This window comes from Salmo trutta, chromosome 32 (assembly GCF_901001165.1).
Source record: "Salmo trutta chromosome 32, fSalTru1.1, whole genome shotgun sequence".
Taxonomy (NCBI): Eukaryota; Metazoa; Chordata; class Actinopteri; order Salmoniformes; family Salmonidae; genus Salmo; species Salmo trutta.
The window spans coordinates 2,356,378-2,380,522 of NC_042988.1; the positions used below are offsets into that span (position 1 = coordinate 2,356,378).

A 24,145-nucleotide genomic window follows, 5' to 3' on the forward strand; every position below is an offset into this window, starting at 1 on the left:
TTCACCTCTTAATTTCGCCTACTGTTCTGACTTGGTGCACATTTAGCCTATAACCTGTTTTTGAGAAATGTAATCATTGAATATTGTAAGAGCTTTCATTGTCTGCTTATGTGCCCCCTTTATTTATCCTATGGTTCTGACTTGGTACACAGGGAGCACATTCTAAGATCGTCCATGTTCTGAATTATGTTGCTGTACATTTCATAAGTGCTGAACAAATAGTTATATCGACTGCGTCCGTCCTAGCCTGCTCATTAAGGTTTTAATCGAAATTACGGATTTCCCCTTATCTGCTTGTCGTCCCCTTATGCCATAGTTTGTACATCTCAATTGTCATTAGAAACCGCATTTGTTTAAGCAAGTCAGCCATATCAGCAGGTTTTTTTAGAGGCAGTAAATAAGGCTGAATGAACTGTTTCGCTACCAGACAAGTAAGGCTCCGCTGATAGCCAGGTGTAGCAGTGGACGTGTTTGGATTGCTGTTGGGACAGCTTTATTTTGCAGGACCTAACAGTTTGTGGGCACCGTTTGTCACCGTTATAGCGCAATTAATGTATTGTTTAGTGTTGTGTAGTGGCTATGCTGGCATGCATCCCACTTCTTTTATTTTTTTGCCACACCAAGATTTACATGCTAAATTCGCCACTGGATGAGATTATAGGATTTTACACAAATAAATGCTTTTCGCACACGGGGTATTGCAGCTGCGTGTTTTTTAAAACGGCTCTGCAACAATAGCGTCAGAAAAGGTACGATTCATCACAATAAAAAGCCAAGGTCTTCAGGCGAATTGATGATGATGAACAAATGGAGCGCGTGCGCGCGCACGCGTCAAAGTCCGGCATGGGCGCTGATTGGTTGAAAATGACATCACATACAATTGTACTATTCTTAGCTTGTAGAAAACGCATTACCTCATCCTTTCCCCCTCGCGCAGGTATAGACATACAACAACAAATAATGTTACAGTCGCAGACAGGACGAGGACGAGAGTAGAAGTCGAGAGAGAGAGAGCTATACTATTAATTAAGCATAACATATCCTTTTGGATTCTTCATCCATTTGCTTTGAGACCATTCGTTTGATTATATTATTTGGTGTGCAAGTTGATTTGTGCGATATTTCCAGTATCTTCGTTTGGATTGAAAATCGTCACTGTAAGTACAATGTAATATTTTTTGCATATTGCTTGCATCATTTATGTCTGATCTTATATTCTCTTATGATCATCTAATGTATGTGAACTTGCAAAATCCATGACGTAATGCAAAGATAACATGATTCTGCAGCAGCAATAGACCAAAGTAATGTTTTCTTAATTAACATTCATGGCAATAATAATGCTAATATATTTCATGCAACTGTTAAAATTATTGTCAAAGTTCCATGCATTCTTTTTTCGATTCCTATGTATTGTAGACTAATACATAATTGTAATCCCTTGATATTGAAATGAACAAAGTTTTCTCTCATGTTTTGGTTCCAGACACAAAGAACAGAGATGGTGTTCTACAGGGAGAGAGAGAACGGGACACGCGAACGTCCACCGCTGTCTCTCATCCTACCGCATCTTTACCTAGGTGCAGAGACGGACGTTACGCAGGTAATAATGTTTTCATTCAGTTGGTCAGTCAATAGAATTGATAGCCTAGCACTCGTCATTGGCCAAAGCGTTGTATTTTCACAATGCACCGAAAAGGCAGCTCTTCCAGAAGACTAGAATGTGTTAATATTGCCTGTTCTCTGTCTCTCTTTTCCCCGTGCTCTCCCTGCTCGGCTGCAGGATTGCCTCGGCGCTCGCGGGATCTCCTACGTGCTAAGCGTGAGCCGCTGCAGCCCGCAGCCTACTTTCCTTCCCGGTTCCCAGTACCTTCGCATCCCCATCGACGACTCTCTTCGAGATGACCTGCTGCCCCATATCCCGGAGGCACTGCGTTTTATCGGTGAGAATAATGATGAGATTGGGTTGGTTATGTGTCAAATGGATGTCACCCTATTCCCCATATAGTGCAACTGCACTATTTTCGACAAGACAGAGAGCTAGTGCACTATAGAGCTAGTGCATTATAAGGGGAAAGTGCACTATAAGGGGAACATATAGGTGTCATTGGAGATTTGACCAGGGCAAATCCTACTGGTTAGGTGATAGGACATTTCTGCATGTCATCATAATGCCACAGTCTGCATCATCATGGATGCATTACACACTGGCGACTGTCTGTCTGGAAGAAACACAGATGACTCAGTTCAAGTGATGAGCAGTTATTGATCAGGGTTTCATGCAGGCCAGTTAGGCTCCTATGGTTTCAGAAATATTGAATGCTGTTACAGCCCATTCAGTATCATGGACAATTGATACAAGCCTACTGTTGCAGGAAGCCCATTCATGACAGTTGATATAAGCTGTGCGTCCTTTGCACAGTTTGCAGTCTGGCTTAATGATGTCATGCAGTACAGTATGGATGATTTCAACAAAAATAAAAAATAAATACTTATCTATCTCTTCTCGCTCTCTCAGATGGGGCTATGTCATCAGGTGGATCTGTGTTAGTTCATTGTGCTGCAGGAATCTCTCGCTCCCCTGCCCTGGCTGTGGCCTACATAATGTACAATCTGGGGATGGACCTTGACCATGCCTACAGGTGTGTTTGTCTGTGCTATATGTATTCGTGCATTTTAATGATTGTGTGTGTGTGTGTGTGTGTGTGTGTGTGTGTGTGTGTGTGTGTGTGTGTGTGTGTGTGTGTGTGTGTGTGCATATATAAAGCATCCACATCTAATCTTGTCTGTTCCTCACTTTCAGGTTTGTGAAAGAGCGCAGGCCTTCAATCTCCCCTAACTTCAATTTTCTGGGTCAGCTACAACACTTCCAGGGAACCCTCGCTCAGAAGGCCTCTAATGGCAACCCCACTATCCAGCCAATCAGATCACTGGACACATGCCTGCAGTCAAGCAATGAAAACATTAGCTGCGGTTCCTCTGTCCCCCTGTCAGCCAATCAGATCATGAATATTCAGGACAATGGCTATGTTGCTAAGGACTTTTTAGAGGTTGCTAAAGTGCATAATATGTACAATGAGAATTCCACTTGTAACACAGAGAACATAGAGCAAAGGTGCTCATATTCATGTGAAACTCAGAGTCTATCAGAGAAGCTACAGCAAGACCAGAGGAGTGTGCCGTCACAACTGACGCTGTCTCTCTCCAGCAAACTCAGAACGCTCACTCTCAACCTGAACCAGAACCAGAACCAGAGGGAGGCCCAGAGCCCGTGTGGAGCAATGACTCCAAGCCCCAACGAACCAGCGACACCAACACCAAAGCCCAACACACTACAAATCCCAACAGGCATTGCGTCTCTCTCTGAGAAGCGCAAGAGCCTCACCCTCTCCTTGTCTCCCGTTGGTGCAATTCCCCCAACTCCCCACCAGAATGAGCCAGAAAGCAACAACAGGCACAGCATTAGCCACAAGCCAACACGCTCCAGCGCTTCCAACACCATCCACAAGAGGGAGTCAGAAGGCACCAGTGGTTCAAAAAGGCACGGTAGAAAGCCTTCGGCGGTGGCCCTTTCCTCCTCACAGACAGACGTACAACAGAGAGAGAGGAGCACATCCTGCGTCAAAGCAGCAGGTCGGCCCAATCGCTGCTCCTCCCGAACCCAGGTGAAGGTAGAGAGAGAGGGAAGAGGCCAGGGTAAAAGAGAGCCCAGTCGCTGTCAGAGCGTGGAGAAGCGGAGGCCTAACTCAACTCCAAAAACAGGGAAGGACCACAGCAAGGGAAGAGCAGAGAGGGAGACACTAACTGGGAGCCTGAGCAGCAGTTCTGTTTTGAACCAGCACAGTATCATAGTTGACCAGCAGGTGTTGCCAGCAGCTAAACTGTCTGCATCTGCAGTGGAGGCTGAGGAAGGAGTGGATGCTGAACAGGGCCTCCTGTCTCCTCTCAACCTGACTGTCAACAAGCTGCTGGGCTGGGGGGAGAAGATGCTGTTGGGGGTTCTGCTCGGCCCCCGGATCAAAGTGGGACAGGCTGTTCTGCCCTATAGGTGCTGATGCGGTAAGAGACCACTGGCGAGGACAGAGAGAGGGCTGATAAATGCCAGGAGATTGATTTGTGTGTGTGTGTGTGTGTGTGTGTGCATGTGAGGAACTGAAGAACATAACTGCATGTAAAATATTTGTCTGCCCATACCATGTTCACAGAGCTCTGTGTGAATGCTTTGTCCTATAAATGCCAATTTATTGTTGACTTCCTTCAAAAGCACTATATATATTACATATAGGAGCAGTTTATGCCTCCAACACAATGCTCATGGATTAAGGCTTGATTATGTTGATTTTTATTTATTGATTGACGTGAATAAAGTGATCAGTTTATTGTTGTTATTTATGAAATTAATATTTTGAGGATGGTATTTTGGCACTGTTGTTTGTAATGGGATCATAGTGTTCATTAAAGATTACATATTTTACTCCTGTTCTCTCCTGGCTTTTCTATTCTGACTAATCTCCCATGTATGTCACCATACACTTACAATAATTTAGGCCTATGAGGAAAACATCTGATTCACAATTCAGACTGATATGGTTATTCACTTATTATTTTATAAAATATTGCAAGAATGCAGTCTTGAAAATAAAGTTAGGATTATTTTCACTTTTAGATGACAGTCTGCCCTTGAACATCAACAAATTGTTTGGGTTAATAGGGAGGGGTTGTGGGTGAATGTGGGTGTGGTAAAAATGAGCAACATGCCCATGTAAATGAGTCACATCCGGTTGAGGGGATGGGCAAATCAGGGAGGGAAAGGAAGACAAGAAATCTTTACCTGTCATAAACTATTAGTATAAAATACTGTATGCTAGGAGTTTTCCCTCCAATATCTCCTCATATTCTCAACAGGTAGGCTAAGGTCGTTTGAGGGTAATCATACAATACGCTCAAATGCATAAGCTAAAGTACTAAACGTGAAACAAAAAAATAAATAAAGGGTTATAAAACATTCCATGTGCTAAGGATCAATACACCCCCCAATACATTGCAAAAGCATATTTTTAGGTCTACTCCCCTGCTCTAGCTATATGTACACTCTGTTGTAAAATTCCCCACTAAACAAATGACTGACTAGACCTACATACAACTGGGCTCAATGGCCAAATAAGGTAGTACACATAATGTGTGAATACTATTGTTCACTCATTCAAAATCTGGTTAAGCCATATTGTTTCAGTTTAATGAATAAACGTGCAGTGTTGATTAAAGAAACATTTCAGAATGTATCTCATTCTAATAGAGCCTTTGTTCATTAATGAAAAGAGGGAGAAGCGTGAGAATGTATACAATGAGGAAACGGTGTCGTTAAGACACGCCCATTTTGTACATACGCATGAGATTTCGAGAAACCCTTCTCGGTTGAGAAAAAAAAAGTTGCCTTGGAGCGATGAAAAAATAAATCAGTGAAGACGAGGAAAAAAATGAAGACATCGCCAAGAAAAACCCAGTAACTTAGATATCACAAAAGTTGTTATATGATGCTCCTGCAGAGATATGTAGACGAATCAATCTAGAGATAATGAAACTTAGACGAGCGCGTTGAAGTTTGACGGGGTAGTTGATAATCAAGCTCATATTTTTTTTCCTTCTGGAGTCAAAGTTGGCATCGAAAGCCTAATTTACTTGAGGCGGGTGCGGAAGGCTTTTCACCCGACAAAAATTATGAGAGATAGGCCGATAAACCGTTCGATTTTTAACAATAATACTTAATTTCTATTTTACCGGGTTATGTAGCGACCTATACATTTTAGGAGCAGTGATACGAAACTCTATTGGGGTTAGACTACTTTTGTGGATGGTTTACAACACTGGGCCAGACTAAAACCGTAAGCTTTTCAATGTTATGAAATAGTATCAGAAAACGAACTATACATTTTTATATTTGAGATATTGATAACCTATCGGCGTAATATTTGAGATATTGATAACCTATTGGCGTAATACCGAAGTAAAAACCCAACTCTGCTTCCTTCTCGAATTTTTCTTTGAGCTACTTAGATAAAAGTAGTTTGCTCAATCGTTGAAGTGGACCTTCATTTTCCCCCCCCCCTGCGGATTACAAAATTGCACGTCATCAATATATCCTATCAGCTCGTCAGTTTTATCATTTCATTTTTCAAAAGATAGACAACCGTTAAGTATTTTACGAAACGAATCATGTCTGCTGAGGAGGAGAGATTCAAACTGGTCGTCGTGGGCGGGGGCGGTGTGGGGAAAAGCGCCTTGACCATACAATTCATTCAGGTGAGAGAATCCCCCAACTGTTTGAACATTGTCAACCGTGTGTTTGTTTGTAGTGGTAATTGAATATGTGCATATTAACCCATATAGGCCAAATAGTGTAAACTATCCTCTGTCTGGCTGTGTAGGCTATTTGGTTTAAAAAAAAAACATTTCTTTCCTCATAACCACCAAAGCGATAATCGCAAATTTTACCAGACAACAAATACACACAGTATTCACCCATGCTCTCCTATCTCTTTCGCAGTCATACTTTGTATCGGATTATGACCCCACCATCGAGGACTCCTACACCAAAATGTGCATAGTGGATGGGAAAGAGACACGATTAGACAGTAAGTCATACTGTAGGTTTACTGACGTTCTTTGCTCCAAGAATAGAGGGAAAGCGTAAACGACTTGAGCCAGTGAGTGAGCAAGGCCAAATCTGTCTGTATGATTCACCCACATCTGCTCTGTTATAACTTGCAGTTGGCAGATGTTTATGCTCTAAGCCAAGGTGTAGTCTTTTCACTATGCCATAGCAAAAGTGTTTCTGTGTTCATATTCAAGGGATATGTAAGTGTACTATGGCCTGTTGGCCTCTGTCGGGTCGGGTTAACCCTGGGCATTTACACCTAAAAGGACCTATGAAGACCAATGTGAAGTTAATAGGAGCATGTCAAATTGAGTTTCAAATGAAAGCTAAGTCTATTTTTTTTTTTTTTAAATGAAGACATACATTTAACCATTTTCCATCCTAAAAATGAGGAATAATCAAGGCTTTGATTTCTGGTCGAACAGATGGAAAAGGGGTCTTAGACAACATCTACCAGATTTAAGGTATTATTGATATATCAAAACACAATAATGTTGAAGTAAAGACCCCTGCCAACTGATATCAACACTTATATTTAGTTCACAATAAATTATTTGCCTTGTCTTGTAATTCCGTTACCAGAAACCCACATATCGTTAAGATATTTTCTAAGGAGGATAATGAAAGTTCACGTAAGTAACAAGCAAAGTAGACCTAATAATTAGTTATAGGGGTTTTACCGCTATCAAGTTTGTTTATGAATTATTAAGTGATAAAAACGTGTAAATCTGTTACCAAATCCAAACAATCAGTAACGGAAGTACTGCGATTGAATTGGCTAAAATGGGAAGTCATAGAAGTCACAAACCTTTTACATTTGAATCATTTAGCAGACGTTCTTTACCCTTTCCCATACTGGTCCCCTGTGGGAATCAAACCCACAATCCTGTCGTTGCAAGCGCCATGCTCTACCAACTGAGCCACATGGGACATTTGGGTCCACAGTTGGGCCACCTGCTACTGTCCTCCCTTCCACTGGCATACTGTTATCTTCAGCTCATGTTTTATTTCTCAACTGTTTTATTTCTCTGTCTGTTGTCTGGTGGTCAAAGCAAGACTGTGTAAACAGTCTGGACAACCCCTTGCTCTCCCTCTCTATCTTTCTGCCACACTCTCTCTTCTTTCTCTACAGTTAATGTCACCTCTCACAACTCTTACATGCTGACTAAACTGGGCTTGCACGTACGTCCGCCGTCGCACGCATGTTGATTTTGTTCACCCACACCAGAAGCGATCAGGACACACAGGTTGAAATATCAAAACAAACTCTGAACCAATTATATTAATTTGGGGACAGGTTGAAAAGCATTAAACATTTATGCCAATTTAGCTAGCTAGCTTGCTGTTGCTAGCAAATTTGTCCTGGGATATAAACATTGGGTTATTTTAGCCGAAATGCACAAGGTCCTCTACTCCGACAATTAGTCCACAGATAAAACAGTAAACCAAATTCCTTTCTCGTCATCTCTCCTCTTTCCTCAGGCTTCTTCTTATTTTGGACTTAATATCGCGGTTGGCAACCAACTTTACAGCATTACTACAACCTACCAGAGTGTGGACCTAAGTTCATCTTTCAATCACCCACATGGGTATTTGCTCCTAAAAACCTATGAGAAGATGGCACGTGGGTATATGCTTCTAAAGACCAATGAGGAGATGGGAGAGGCCGGAGTGTCACAAATGGAACCAATTTCTATTTTGGAGCCTGGCCACCCAGACGCTCACTGACCCCCGCAAGCAGTGTGGGTGCAATGATTGAATAACATGTATGTGTACATTTATTTTGCAATGGTCGCACACACGACGTGTCCGGTCTGGTCAGCATGTTACTGACACCTAACCCCCTACCCTCTTTCCATATACTGTAACAAGCATCCTCAACCACTGAACACCAACTGACATTGGACCTCCATGGATGTTGAAAAGTAATTGAAATTTGGTCAGTCCACCCTGGCCAGACCAAATCTGAACGAATCATAGACGTCTATGTTTTAACAGTAAAGAAAAGTTAGTACAGCAGAGCACACTAGAGTACTGTACTGAACATATCTACTGTACTCTACTGTGCTGTACCGTAATGTCCAAACTTGAGAAACATAGACGTCTATGATTGGTTCAGATTTGGTCTGCTCCGGGCCAACCAAATCTGTTCTTGTTTGGGGGCAGAGCTCATTAGAATAATACCCAGTGTGTAGTATAATACCCAACTATGCAAAATAAGGATATTGCGTATTTCTACCTTTTGTGAACTGTGAACGGTCCAGTGGAGTTCCGATCTATGCGGAACGGAGAAAGACGTGGCTTTGTAAGTTGTAAAATTCGAAAATATATATTTAATGTTCCCCGAATGGCACTCGGCTGGTTCAAGAAAGGGGAAACAAAATCCACTGCGTCTCGGCGGGATAGCGTGCACGCATTTCCGTGATGGACCCCGGATCTGAGGATGATGAAGTTACAGGGTTGCAAGCTCAAGAACCACCTCGATACCCTACTGTTATTCTCTTTGTTTCTTGCCATCCAGGTGAGTGTGCATGATCAGTCGCGAGAGTGAATTATCTGTTGGGAAGAAAATATCTGAGGTAGGTGAGTGCCCATTTTATAGCCAGCCCTTCTCGGTCAACTGTGGCATATTTATTTTCCCTCTGAGAGCTTACAGCTGATGTAGTCTATAGGGTGTTTGACCTTTCCCACTCCCTGGGAGAGGACCGCTCCGATGCCAACTCATAGGTGTCCGTCTGGACAATGAAGTCCAAAGTCTGGTGCTCTTAGCCCTGGTTTTTCGAACAGGGCTTCTTTTAGCTTTTGGAAAGCCATCTCTGCTGCTTGAGTCCGTCTCACCTGTGTGGGTAGGTCTTTCTTGGTCAGGTTGGACAATGGAGCGGCTATAAAGACATAGTTGGGTATAAAGCGCCGATAGTAACTTGTGAGCCCTAAGAAGGATCGCACCTACTTTTTACGCACCGGCGTTCGCCACTCCCGAATAGCCTCCACTTTCTTTGTCTGGGAGTGTATGACACCACTCCCAATAGTGTACCCCAGATATTCTGCCTCACTTAACCCGAACCTGCATTTCTTAGGGTTAGCTGTCAAGCCTGCTCTACTTAGGCTCCCCAGCACGGCCCGTACCCGATGTAGGTGTGTCTCCCATTCTTTACTATGGATCACCATGTCGTCGATGTAAGTGGCCACGTAGGCTTGGTGGGGTCTGAGTAACTGGTCCATTAACCTCAGTGACGTGGCGGCCTCAACATGAAACCCGATGAGTAATTTCATGTAACGGAAAAGTCCATCTGGCGTAGAGTGCCTTTTTCTCCCTGTCTTCTGTGGCCAGAGGCACCTGCCAATAGCCTTACGTGAGCTCTAGCGTAGTTATGTAGCTTTCCTTTCCCAATCGTTCTATCAGCTCATCTACCCTGGGCATTGGGTTCAAATTTGGAGATGTTCAGGCTTCGGAAGTCGTTACAGACTACAGAATTTCACCGCACGTCTGGCTTCAGAACGAGAACTAACAGACTTGACCAGGCACTGTGAGACGCCTCTAACTCCCCAACACAGCATCTCTCTCACCACCTCTGACTATTGTTTGTCCCGCAGCATGGATTTTGTAAGGCCTTAAGTTCACTCTTGCCTGGCTCTGTGTATATATGATGCTGGATGAGATTTGTATTCTCTGTGAGGGAAGAGAATACTTCCCGGTGTCAGACCACTAGGGCCCGTAGGTCGTGCTCTTGCTGGTGTGTCAGCGACTTCACTACCTGCATGTCGAGCGGGGGTTGATCTTGTTGGGCTGCGGGTAGAGAGCAGAACATTGCATCTTAATTTCTCTCATGGTACTCAAGGTTGATGTGGTATGGCTGTTTCAGGTTTTCTCCTACCTGGCTGCCTAACTGTTTACAGGGGATACGCTTGCCATTACTTCGTATGGACCCCTCAAGTGCGCTAAGAGCCGACGTTCCGCTGTCGGAATTAAAAGTACCTTATCTCCTACATTAAAACTTTGGGTCTGGGCAGTCCTGTTGCAGGCTTTTGTTGCGCTTGCTGCGCGCTCTCCATGTGTTCCTCCACTATTGGCTACACCGCGGCCATCCGTTCTCGTATTAGGATGACATGCTCAATCAGTTCTGTGGGGACACAGAGGGGCTTCCCACGCCTCCTTGGCAAGGTCCAGAATCCCTCGGCACGGCCTCCCATATAACAGTTAAAACGGGGAAGCCCGTTGGCGACTGGGGCACCTCCCTAAGAGCAAACAAGTGAGGTAATAATATGTCCCAGTTCCTCCCGTCCCGTTCCAGAACCTTCTTTATAAATCGACAGTTTTATTCAAGCGTTTGCATAAATCATCTGTCTGAGGATGTGATATGCTCGTGTGTATCTGTTTAACCTGGTACAAGGCCCAAAAGTCTTTCATTATGCGGGACATAAACGCAATCCCTGGTCGGTCAAAATAGAGGGTATGCCGACTCGGGAAAACATCAACTCTTTAGCAATACCTTTTAGTAGACATATTTAAACATAAAAAATATATATATATATATATATTTAACCTTTTTATTTAACTAGGCAAGTCCGTTAGGAACAAATTCTTATTTACAATGACGGCCTACCGTCATTGTTCAGGTGCAGAACAACTTAAAAATATATATATATTTTTTTACCTTGTCAGCTCTTGAATTCGATCCAGCAGCCTTTCGGTTCCTTGCCCAACGCTCTAACTCTAGACTACCTGCAGACCCAAAGTTAAACAAAACATATTATGCAGGGGTATGGCTTTGGGGTAGCATGTGGCAAAATCAATTACCACTAGTATATAATCGTGCCCCCGGGCTAATTTCGGAATAGGACCTACCATATCCATGGCTATCCGCTCAAAGGGCGTTTCAATGATGGGGAGTGGGATGAGTGTGTTTCTGTAATTGGCTTTGGGGGCATTCTTTTGGCACTTGTCACATGACTTGCAGTACTTCTCTACATCACTGGTAATGCGGGGCCAGTAGAATCTACTCATGTGCTCTTTAGTTTTGTCTACTGCCAAGTGGCCTCTCAACACATGTGAATGTCCCAGGTACAGTACCTTAGCTCTAGCACTTCGCCCCTTCTCTTAACCACCAGTATAGTAAGCCCTCTATGCAGTAATAAGGGGGATTGATGTCCTCCATGTGCTTCCCGTCCGTCACCTTCACTCTGCGCTGCACTGAGACCATGTCTGGGTCCTGCAGCTGTGCGGTGCCAAACTGTCCTGTCAACTCATCAGGTAAATTAGTCTTGGCTATCTATTCTTACCAGGGCCTGTGCAGGCCCTAGGTCTCCTCCACTCTCCGTTGAGAGACCTGAGCATGCATCCTGTCTTTTCTTGAAACAGCTGCCTGAGCCTCTGATTTTGATTTTCCTTTTCTTCCTCCCCTGCACTCGATCTGGGTGAAAAAGAGACTTCTCCCTGTAGTGCCAGTGGGGCACGGCGGGTATGCCCCTTTTGGGGATGTGTTTTCTATATGTGTGCCAGTGACTGCTTCGCATTGCTTATGCTCACCGGTGCGGGCTTGGGGCGGTTCTGTTTAATCCGCAACGAACTCTCGAACAGATTAGTCTCTCCTTAGCTGTACCGATACCGGTAAGTGATTCACCACCCACACCTTCATAGTCTACTTGCCTCGGCGTAACTAACTTAACTTGCGCCACTGTGTCCCCATGGATACAGGAGACTGACATCTGTTCCTGACACATCTCCCTCCTGCACGAAGTGTGACGGAACTAGGGTAATCTTACTACCTGAGTCGAGCATCGCTTCTGCATCCTCTCCTTGGACTTTTATGGCCGGGGCTCCCTCTACGGTTCAACACTGCGGGGATAGATTACATGGATGTGCGCCCCTTGATCCGGAGGAAGGCTCGGTGGGTATGGGTTCGTCATTAAATGGTCACTGCCATGACGTATGCCCAAGCTCCCAGCACCGGCAACACCGTCTTTTGCCAACCCTTGGTCAGCCATATTAGTTGGTACATTTGGGCTATTGCTGATTCGTTGCTATCGAAGGTCCACTTGTAGAAACGCTTGGCCTGTGGATTTTGACAGTACCTGGGATAAGACTTTGGCTTTTAGTTTCTTAGTCCTCTGCTTCTGCAGGATCCAGGTTGAAATACACAGCCTGCGCACACCCGGAAAGAAAGGGGGCCAGCATTCCTGCCCACCGCTCCGGGGCCCATAGTCCTCTTACTGCTGACCTCTTGAATGAAAGCAGATCGGCCTCAATGTCATCATCCTGTTCTTGTAGCCTAGGTATGAGTCCCCACTCTGGGCTTACTGTCCTTCCCTGCCTGAGCCAGCATGGCCACTTAAATTCTCGAGGTCTGTGCTTTCCTTTTGCGCAATGGTGCACATAGCCAACCATTTTAACTATTTGTCACCACTTCTGGTGACCGCATTCTCCACCACTGTGATCGGTCCAGTGGGGTTCCGATCTATGCGGTAGCGAGGGGTGGTGTAAACAGAGGAAGAGTTGGCTTTTTAAGTTGCAAAAATCAAAATTATATTTAATGTTCATCGAATGGCGCTCTGCCGAAACAACAAAATCCAAGCCTGGTTCAGAGCACTACACTTACAAACCAAAGATCCTTTCGAAAATCACCAAATTAGCTTTGGCTCGCAGCTACGGGAATCACTCACGCAAGCAGTGGTGTAAAGTACTTAAGTAAAAATACTTGAAAGTACTACTTAAGTAGTTTTTGGGGGTATCTGTACTTTATTATTTATATTTTTGACTACTTTTAAATGTACTTTTTACTCCATACATTTTTCCTGACACCCAAAAGTACTCGTTACATTTTGAATGCTTAGCAGGAGAGAAACATTTTTTCAAATTCACGCACTTATCATGAACACCCCTGGTCATCCCTACTGCCTCTGATCTGGCGGATTCACTAAGCATGAATGCCTTGTTTGTAAATTATGTCAGAGTGTTGGAGAGAGCCAGGGGCACTCTATACGTGAAAATTGTGCTGTTTGCTTAATATAAGGAATTTGAAATTATTTTTACTTTTTATACTTGCGTATATTAGCAATTACATTTACTTTTGATACTTAAGTATATTTAAAACCCAAAGACTTTCAGACTTTACTCAAGTAGTATTCTACTGGGTGACTTTTACTTGAGTCATTTTCTATTAACCTCTCTGGGAAATGTGGGACGCTAGCATCCCACCTGCGGGACACACTATTCAACAGCCAGTGAAATAGCAGGGCGCCAAATTCAAAACAACAAAAATCTCATAATTCAAATTTCTCAAACATAGAACTATTTTACACCATTTTAAAGATGAACTTCTCGTTAACCTCTCTAGGGTATGTGGGACGAAATCATCCCACCTACTCAACAGCCAGTCGAATCCCGTGGCGCGTTATTCAAATACCTTAGAAATGCTATTACTTCAATTTCTCAAACATATGACTATTTTACACCATTTTAAAGACAAGACTCTCGTTAATCTAACCACACTGTCCGATTTCAAAAAGGCTTTACAACGAAAGCAAAACATTAGATTATGTCAGCAGAGTACCCAGCCAGAAATAATCAGACACCCATTTTTCAAGCTAGCGTATAATGTCACATAAACCCAAACCACAGCTAAATGCAGCACTAACCTTTGATGATCTTCATCAGATGACACTCCTAGGACATTATGTTATACAATACATGTATGTTTTGTTCAATCAAGTTCATATTTATATCAAAAAACAGCTTTTTACATTAGCATGTGACTAGCATTCCCACCGCAAACTTCCGGTGAATTTACTAAATTACTCACGATAAACGTTCACAAAAAACATAACAATTATTTTAAGAATTATAGATACAGAACTCCTTTATGCAATCGCTATGTCTGATTTTAAAATAGCTTTTCGGCAAAAGCACATTTTGCAATATTCTGAGTAGATAGCCCGGCCATCACGGCTAGCTATTTTGACACCCACCAAGTTTGGCCCTCACCAAACTCCGATTTACTATTAGAAAAATGTGATTACCTTTGCTGTTCTTCGTCAGAATGCACTCCCAGGACTTCTACTTCAATAACAAATGTTGGTTTGGTTCAAAATAATCCATAGTTATGTTCAAATATCCTCTGTTTTGTTCGTGCCTTCAAGACACTATCCGAAGGGTGACGCTCCCGACGCGTTTCGTGACAAAACATTTCTAAATATTCCATTACCGTACTTCGAAGCATGTCAACCGCTGTTTAAGCATAGCATTAGATTGTTAGGACAGCGCCGAGACAAGAAAAAACACAGCCATTTTCCAAGCAAGGAGAGGTATCACAAAAACCAGAAATGGAGCTAAAATTAATCACTAACCTTTGATTGTCATCAGATGGCACTCATAGGACTTCATGTTACACAATACATGTATGTTTTGCTTGATAAAGTTCATATTTATATCCAAAAACCCCATTTTACATTGGCGTGTAATGTTCAGAAATGTTTTGCCTCCCAAAACTTCCGGTGAATGAACACATCAATTTACAGAAATACTCATCATAAACGTTGATAAAATATTAAACTGTTATTCAAAGAATTATAGATACACTTCTCCTTAATGCAACCGCTGTTTCAGATTTCAAAAAAACTTTATAGCGAAAGCACACTTTGCCATAATCTGAGTACTGCGCTCAGAAAAATACACTAGGCAATACAGATACCCGCCATTTTGGAGTCATCTAAAATCATAAATAGCATTAGAAATATTCACTTTGATCTTCATCAGAAGGCACTTCCAGGTATCCCAGATCCACAATAAATGTTGTTTTGTTCGATAAAGTCCATAATTTATGTCCAAATAACTCCTTGTTGTTTCCGCGTTCAGTAAGCTACTCCAAGTGTAGGAAGCGCGGCCAAAATGTCACGACGAAAAGTCAAAAAGGTTATATTTACGTTCGTTCAAACATGTAAAACGTTGTATAGCATCAATCTTTAGGGCCTTTTTAACTTAGAATTTCAATAATATTCCAACCGGACGATTCCAGTGTCTTGAAAAACGTTTTGGAACACAGCTAACTCTCACGTGAACGCGCACCAATGAACTCATTTGCTTTCCTGAGTCAACAACTTCCAACTTCCTCTGTTCGCTCTGTTCATCATAGACGCCTCAAACAACTTTCTAAAGACTGTTGACATCTAGTGGAAGCCTTAGGAAGTGCAAAATGAACCCTAAGTCACTGTGTGTTCGATAGCAATGACTTGAAAGGACTACAAGCACCAGACTTCCCACTTCCTGGTTAGATTATTCTCAGTTTTTTGCCTGCCATATGCGTTCTGTTATACTCACAGACACCATTCAAACAGTTTTAGAAACTTCAGAGTGTTTTCTATCCAAATCTACTAATAATATGCATATTCTAGTTCCTGGGCCCGAGTAGTAGGCCGTTTTTAATTTGGGTAAGTTTTTTTATCCGGCTGTGAAAATACTGCCCCCTACCCTAGAAGTTGAGTTCAGACGAAAATTCAAAAAAGTTATATTACAGACGATGTATAGAATCAATCTTTAGGATGTTTTTATCACAAATCTTCCATAATATTCTAACCGGACGATTCCTTTGTCTTCAAAAAGAAAAGGAACACAGCTAACTCTCACGGGAGCGTACGCCACTGAGCTCATGTCATTTTCTCACTCATCTACTTCCAGGAGCTCTTCTCCCCCTATTCACAGTAGAAGCATGAAACAACGTTCTAAAGACTGTTGACATCTAGTGGAAGCCTTTGGATGTGCAAAATGAACCCTAAGTCACTGTATACTGGATAGGGAATCACTTGAAAAACTACAAACCTCAGATTTCCACACTTTCTGGTTGGATTTTTCTCAGGTTTTTGCCTGCCATATGATTTCTGTTATACTCAGACATCATTCAAACAGTTTTAGAAACTTCAGAGTGTTTTCTATCCAAATCTACTAATAATATGCATATCCTTAAACTGCCCGAGTAGCAGGCAGTTTAATTTGGGCACGTCATTCATCCATAATTTCCGAATACTGCCCTGTCACTAAAAAGTTAAGGTATCTTTACTTTTACTCAAGTATGTCAATTGGGTACTTTTTCCACCACTGTACGCAAGCTCTTCCTCTTTTGAGCTGTTCTATGTCGCTCTATGTCCTCTTCTGTTGTTTTATCCTCACTTTGTTCTATATTTGTTCCCCACACCTCTGAATGGTCCAGGATACATCATTATGAAGAGAATGATATTTATATCCATAATTATGTATTTCTGTATAGTACAGATCAGAGCTCCCAAGTGGTGCAGCGGTCTAAGGCACTGCATCTCAGTGCTAAAGACGTCACTACAGACGCCCTGGTTCGATTCCAGGCTGTATCACAACCAGCCATGATTGGGAGTTCTATAGGGCGGCGCACAATTGGCCCAGCGTCGTCTGAGTTTGGCCGGTGTAGGCCGTCATTGTAAATAAGAATTTGTTCTTAACTGACTTGCCTAGTTAAGTAAAGGTTAAATTTAAAACATCTAAATCCACTTCTACTGTAGTTCAATAACCAAAAGACTTTATATTTAACTCAAGGTGTCATGTCATAACTTGACACCCCACTCTTTCAGCAGACATCTTTGAATCTTAATTGGGAGCAGATAATTAAGTTTTTGGAAAACATGGTCGCATAATAAAACCAATTTACCATAATTGTTTTAGAAACTTTGCATCCGCACAGTTCTTTCAGTGAATGTGTTTTTGTGAAATGTTCTGTGTAAATTGTGCATAGAGTTGTATTGTTTGAACTTTGAAATCTATGGCTTTTGTTTGGCATACATTTTAAAGTGAAAATCTGAGTCAAAGCGTAATTTCTACTGGCACAAAGGGGGGGTGTTGCACTTGTCAGAGAGCCTTCCCTGCACCCCTTCTGCATTTTTTACTATGCTGCATCTACAGTGCATTCGGAAAGTATTCAAACCCCCTGACATTTTCCACATTTTGTTATATTACAGCCTTATTCTAAAATGTATTACATTATTTTGTTTCCTCATCAATCTACACACAATACCCCATTATGACAAAGCAAAAACAGGTTTCAGAAATGTATGCAAATGTATTAAATGTTTTTTAAAACCGAAATACTTTATAAATATTCAGACCCTTTGCTATTAGACTCGAAATTGAGCTCAGGTGCATCCTGTTTCCATTGGTCATCTTTGAGATGTTTCTTCAACTTGATTGGAGTCCACCTGTGGTAAATTCAATTGATTGGACATGATTTGGTAAGAGGCACACCTGTCCTATATAAGGTCCCACAGTTGACAGTCCATGTCAGAGCAAAAACCAAGCCATGAGATCGAAGGAATTGTATGTAAAGCTCCGAGACGACAGGTTTGTGTCGAGGCACATATCTGGGGAAGAGTACCAAAAAATCTCTGCAGCATTGAAGGTCCCCAAGAACACAGTAGCCTTCATCTTTCATAAGTGGAAGAGGTTTGGAACCACCAAAACTCTTCCTAGAGCTGGCTGTCCGGCCAAACTGAGCAATCGGGGGAGAAGGGCCTTGGTCAGGGAGGTGACCAAGAACCCAATGGTCACTGACAGATCTCCAGAGTTCCTCTGTGGAGGTGGGAGAACCTTCCAGAAGGACAACCATGCAGCACTTCACCAATCAGGTCTTTATGGTAGAGTGGCCAGACGGAAGCCACTCCTCAGTAAAAGGCACATGACAGCCTGCTTGGAGTTTGCCAAAAGGCACCTAAAGAACTCTCAGACCATGAGAAACAAGATTCTCTGGTCTGATGAAACCGAGATTGAACTCTTTGGCCTGAATGCCAAGCGTCACATCTGGAGGAAACCTGGCACTAAGGTGAAGCATGGTGGTGGCAGCATCATGCTGTGGGGGATGTTTTTCAGTGGCAGGGACTGGGAGACTAGTCAGGATCAAGGGAAAGATGAATGGAGCAAAGTACAGAGATCCTAGATCAAAACCTGCTTTGGACCTCAGAATGGGGCGAAGGTTCACCATCGAACAGGACAACAAAAAAACTGTTTTTGCTCTGTCATTATGGTTTATTGTGTGTAGATTGAGGAACACAAAATGTTGAAAAGGTCTGAATACTTTCCGAATGCACTGTATGTCACTATCCATATTTATCCATATGTATGTACATCTGACTCTCTTTGTGTGTGTCAGTCTTGGACACAGCAGGTCAGGAGGAGTTTGGTGCAATGAGGGAGCAGTACATGCGCTCAGGAGAAGGCTTCTTGCTGGTGTTCGCTCTGAATGACACTGGCAGGTAAGAGTTTGTTGTGTCTGTTTGGGTGGATGCATGTACACAGTTTCTCAAGTCACAGGCAAACTGTAGATTCAAACCAGTGTTCCCAACTACACAACATACTCTGAAGTCTTCAGAGCTAAAGTATTTGTCAGGGCTACAGTACTCAAGGTTTCAGGAAGGCAACGTCACTGTTTGTGATTAGGGATGCACATTTTGATAAATTTAGCTGCCGACTAACTGACCCTCATTAACCGGTCAACGAACGGTTATATTTTTTCCAAACAGTAAAATGACGTGATCAACAGAAACTATCAGAGATATGTATATAATGACGAGATGCATATGTTTCTGTTTTAACAAGGGGAGTCGTCCCATAGCCAGGAGGCAGGCGACAAGCTTAGGCCCAAAATAAGCCCATAGAAATGCACTGGACAATATTTTGGACAGATTTTGGCGCTTCGCCTCTTCCTCTCTGATACCATGCATGCATACAAGAACTGGGCATTTTTCATTAAGAACTTATGTCAAATGGGAGGCTTTACAAGTTGAGATTGAGAAATAAAAATAGCTCCTTTTTAATCGTGGCCACAAGTTTTTAACAAGCAGTTGCATTTAGAAATGTTATTTGTTGCGCATTGACTGGACTCACAAAAGCAGGTTTCACTCCAGTAGCCTACAGGCTTTTTGAGGAGTTACACTCGCGCTGTCTGGTAGGCTATTCCTCTCCTCAAAGTAGGCTCTCTGCATGCTGTGCACTTGTAATAAATAGAATGCGTGACGACTAATGAAAATACACATGCGGCAATTTCAATGTAGAAAAATGATGCAAAGTAACCTATACACCCGGGTTCCCTAACTGGCGGCCTGAATTTGGCCTGTGGGTGTTTTTATTTGCCCACCCCCAAATTTTCTGAGCAAAAAAATACATACCAAAAAAAATGATTTGTCATTTTTGGACATAAGACTGTAAAAACACCAGGAAATCAGCTCCAAGTGATTTTTAATTTTGGAAATCTATTTCCTTGCATTATAGAGAGACGTGATCGTATTCAAATAATAATAATGACTAATAATTGATTGTATTTAAATAGCACTTTTCTACCAACTGAGGTACTCAAAGTGCTTTATATAGTAGAGGGAAACTCACCCACCTCAGTGATGCACGGCGACCATTTTTTTGTACAAGAACTCTCACTACACATCAGGTGGCGAGGTGAGAAGTGATATATGCCAATTAGGAATGAGGGGGATGATTAGGTGGCCATGATGGAGTGTTGCCAGGTAGAAAATTTTGCCATGACACTGGGGTGAACACCCCTACTCCTACAATAAGCGCCATGGGATTTTGAATAACCACAGAGTCAGGAAACGCGTTTAACTTCCCATCCAAAAGACGGCACCCTATGCAGGGCAATGTTCCCAAATGTAATCAAGGTTTGAAATTATTTTAGTCAAACATCTGTTTTGGCTTCTTGTGATCAATTTGCAGTCTAACTTTTTTTAATGTTTTATTATGTTCTGTCCCCTCGTCCATCCACTCAAGATGAAATTGGTGATCCCTGCTATAGACTGATAAGCACGACTTGTCAAATGAATTTTCGGCAGCTAACCGATTTAACGGTTAACCGTTAACATCCCTATTTGCGACGCAAACGCAGTACACTCGTGATCATTCATTCCTTCAAGTGTCGAGGCGTTCAAGCCATGGTCAGTATTACACTATACTGTGTTTTCTGATTGCGGCTGTGCAACCCTAATCACAGAGTGATGCTACAGTAACTAGGGGAAGTGAGACTTGTTATAGGCGTTCACCTCTCATAAGAGTTGCATTCATGACATGGTGTCAAATACAGGCAGCATAATGAGCTGCTGTAGTAGTCCTCTGAGTTGAAAGGTGGATTGGTGCAATTGCACCTAAACAGAGTTCACATTCTGAGAACATACGTAAACCATAGAGCATGGCCTAATATAACAATTGTCCTTATTTATTTATGAACTGTACCCCAAGACTTGACTCCTGCCAGATTATACAGGATGCCTGGCTTGCTTTGGTAGGGCTCGATGGGTGTCCTTTGTGTCCTGGTAGGACCCAGTCTACACCTCTCACTTCTATTGTTTGTTGTCATGTTTGAATGAATGTTTGTCACTGTGCTGTTGTCTTTGTACATTTAAAATAAGATTATACAATAAAACAACTAAGTAGTTGGATTTATGCCAATGAAGATGCCTCTTTGCTTTAAGGGGCATTTACACTCGCAAAGAGTCTCACCTGACAGTCCTCCACAAGGCTGCTTTTAAAAAAAAAATATATATATATATATATATATATATATATATATATATTTTTTTTTTACAGTAAATTGAACTAATGGATTGCACCTTTTTAAGGACATAAAGCACTTATGATCAGTTCCTAATGTGTTCTCGTTTCGGCCAATTTCCTTCCCTTTTTTCAGTTACAATGAGATCCACAAGTTCCACACCCAGATACTGAGAGTGAAGGACCGGGATGACTTCCCCATGGTGCTGGTGGGGAACAAGGCTGACCTGGACCAGTCGAGAGTGGTACTGGCTTTCACTCTCAATGTCATGTTAAAGGAGATCTTCTGCTAGCTATAATAATGCCAATTTAGATCCTACTGGTTCTAATTCTCAGGCCTCAAATACTTTTGAGTTGCCAACAGGTGGCGAGTGGCTACAAGTGTTTCTTTGGCTAGATCTAATACCACCACCTTACTCTTACTCAGTTTACCGGAATAAGGAAATGAAACTGCTGCTGGCCTGGCGGGTGCATTTTAACCTGAGTGCATGTACCTCTCTCTGTCCTGTCTGTAGATCTCCAGAGAGGAGGCCCATGGCTTTGCCAGAGAGAACAGGATCCATTACATGGAGGCCTCGGCTAAGAACCGCTACAATGTAGACGAAGCCTTCCTGGAGGTTGTGCGAGCTATAAGGTAACGTTAACAGCTAGCTAACAGCTAGAAAGCTATAAGGTAACGTTAACAGCTAGCTAACAGCTAGAAAGCTATAAGGTAACGTTAACAGCTAGCTAACAGCTAGAAAGCTATAAGGTAACGTTAACAGCTAGCTAACAGCTAGAAAGCTACTTTATAATAGGTCATGTTTATAGCTAGATAATTAGAAGAGTTGGTGACCAGAGGCAGAGTTGAGGGACAGACATTTTAGTGTCCATTATAGCCTACTCCTGAGTCGAAGTATCCAATGCTTTCTTTCTTTTAAAAACAGAAAGTTTCAGGAGACTGAGAGTCCCCCTCTACCTGCAAACCACACAGGAAAACGGAAGAGCGGTGGCTGCCCCTGCACCCTCCTTTAAATGCCCCCTCCCATGGCATAGCACTGTTGTCACAGAGACCAAAACCCCCTCACCTCACCACTGATGCAAGTCTTGTCTGACTTACCTGGAGGGAAATGAGAAGATTTGGCAAGGGAGGGGAGAGATATACACTTGGAAATGCAAAAAACTGTATGGTGAGGTTTGGGGAATTGGGTAGGGATGTGTGTGGGAGAGGTTGCATACGGCAATGGTGGGCAAAGTGGTGGAGTGATACATTTTTTTTAATGGTTTCATTCACACTTAGAAATTAGCATCTTCAAACTTTTTTTTTTATATACTTTTTTTGTATTTGTGGTATTGTTATTTCATTATTGAGGATGTAAAGGGAGAGGCCTTGGGCTAGATGAGAAGAGATCGAGAGATGAGTCTACTACAGACTGAAGAAAGAAAGAGTAGGGATGGTAAAGAGTGAGATCTCACAGATACTGTGTTTTGGGTAGCTTCCTACATTGGGTCAACCTGATGGAAGTCACTGATTTGACATTGCGGGAAGGAACAGATAATTTAGGAACTGGAGGGCGCTATCATTCATACCTACAACAGAAAATGAAAGGAGCCCAGTTAAACTGAATCGACAAATTAGATTTTTAAAAGACTGCATGGAAAAGAGTGAGCTGAAGCAGAATGAGAGTGAAACGATGTGTTTGAAAGACTGGTACTTTTTCACAGTGTAGTATCCATGACCACAGAATATATCATATTTTTTTGCACAACTTCAAGGTAGGCAAAAGTAGTTTGACACTAAAGTGCTATTGTTTATTTTAAAATGACTGGGTGGATGTTTAGGCATGTCTAGGTACTTTTATCTATGCATACAGGTGTAGGCCTGCTTTTTAAGTCATTTTTATTGTTATGCTCTTTGCAAATGTTTAAATGTCACACCGCTACCAGCCATGTACAAAAAGGAGTTCGTTTTTGAATTGTATTAAATGAATGAGTCCCAGCTAATGAAGATCTGTTGAAAAGCTTCAGACAAGGCATCAACTGTTGATGAAAGACAGAAAGTGAGAGAACATGGGTAAGTTGACATATAAATACGTCCCAAGATTTACGCCCATTGGTTGAGAGAGATGACGGTGATAATTGCAAGAGTGAGCCCATAGGCTGAACAGCAAGCATGAGGCATGGGTATTGGTGCATATAGGCTATACGGTAAATGGGTGAATTACATTCCGGACGTGGCTAATAGGAAAGAGAAAACGATATGCTGATAATACGTTCGTATTCATTCCCACTATGCCCATACAATAGGAAGCTAAGTAAATGATGTTATGCTTGAAGTTAACCGAGCAATCAGACCAGCCTTCCTGATTTAACTTCCGTAAACTACATTTGTCTGTCATGAAATAACTTGTTTGTTTAGAGAGGATATGTAGCACTGGTCTTGCAAACCTTCATATAGATGTAATTAACATATGACTAACAGTTAGCCTACTTATCCCTTGGGCGATATTTCACACAAAGCAGGATAGCCGTCTAACGTTATGAAAGATTCTTAATCTGCTCCAAATTTGTGAGTTGAATCAGACTCAAAACTGACCCTAAAAATATTTGCGATGTTTTGATTAATAATTTGAGTTAGTGATGATTGGTTCTCAAAGCTGGCTATCTTATTTTCTTTGTGAAATAGAACCGTGTTGATGTTGGATCCACATTTGTTCCACACCTAATTATAAAATAATGCATTGACTCAGTGCTATTAATGCAGTGTAGTAAACCACAAAAAAGTATTGTACTTACATCTGTTATGTAGTTATTTCTAACAGCAGAAAGTCGTTTGTATTCTTATACCAATGAATCTCAAACTATATCAAACTTGCACCTTGTAATCTACCAGTATCCGCCATGTGTATTTTGTATTGAAATAAACCAAATACCTTTTGTACACGTTA

General features: G+C 42.1%; 2 protein-coding genes across 2 annotated transcripts; both read left to right on the top strand.

The window, feature by feature from the left end:
- The first annotated feature begins 958 nt into the window (after positions 1-958).
- On the top strand, positions 959-4,474 carry si:ch211-195b15.8 (tyrosine-protein phosphatase vhp-1). The gene is made up of 5 exons (XM_029727036.1): positions 959-1,157; positions 1,487-1,603; positions 1,784-1,943; positions 2,519-2,642; positions 2,804-4,474. Exons 2-5 carry the CDS (start codon positions 1,502-1,504, stop codon positions 4,053-4,055), a joined length of 1,638 nt encoding a protein of 545 aa, XP_029582896.1. The 5' UTR covers positions 959-1,157; positions 1,487-1,501; the 3' UTR covers positions 4,056-4,474.
- Positions 4,475-5,377: 903 nt separating this feature from the next.
- Positions 5,378-24,145, top strand: LOC115170759 (ras-related protein R-Ras). The gene is made up of 6 exons (XM_029727037.1): positions 5,378-6,300; positions 6,545-6,632; positions 18,814-18,916; positions 21,355-21,463; positions 21,734-21,852; positions 22,145-24,145. Exons 1-6 carry the CDS (start codon positions 6,214-6,216, stop codon positions 22,230-22,232), a joined length of 594 nt encoding a protein of 197 aa, XP_029582897.1. The 5' UTR covers positions 5,378-6,213; the 3' UTR covers positions 22,233-24,145.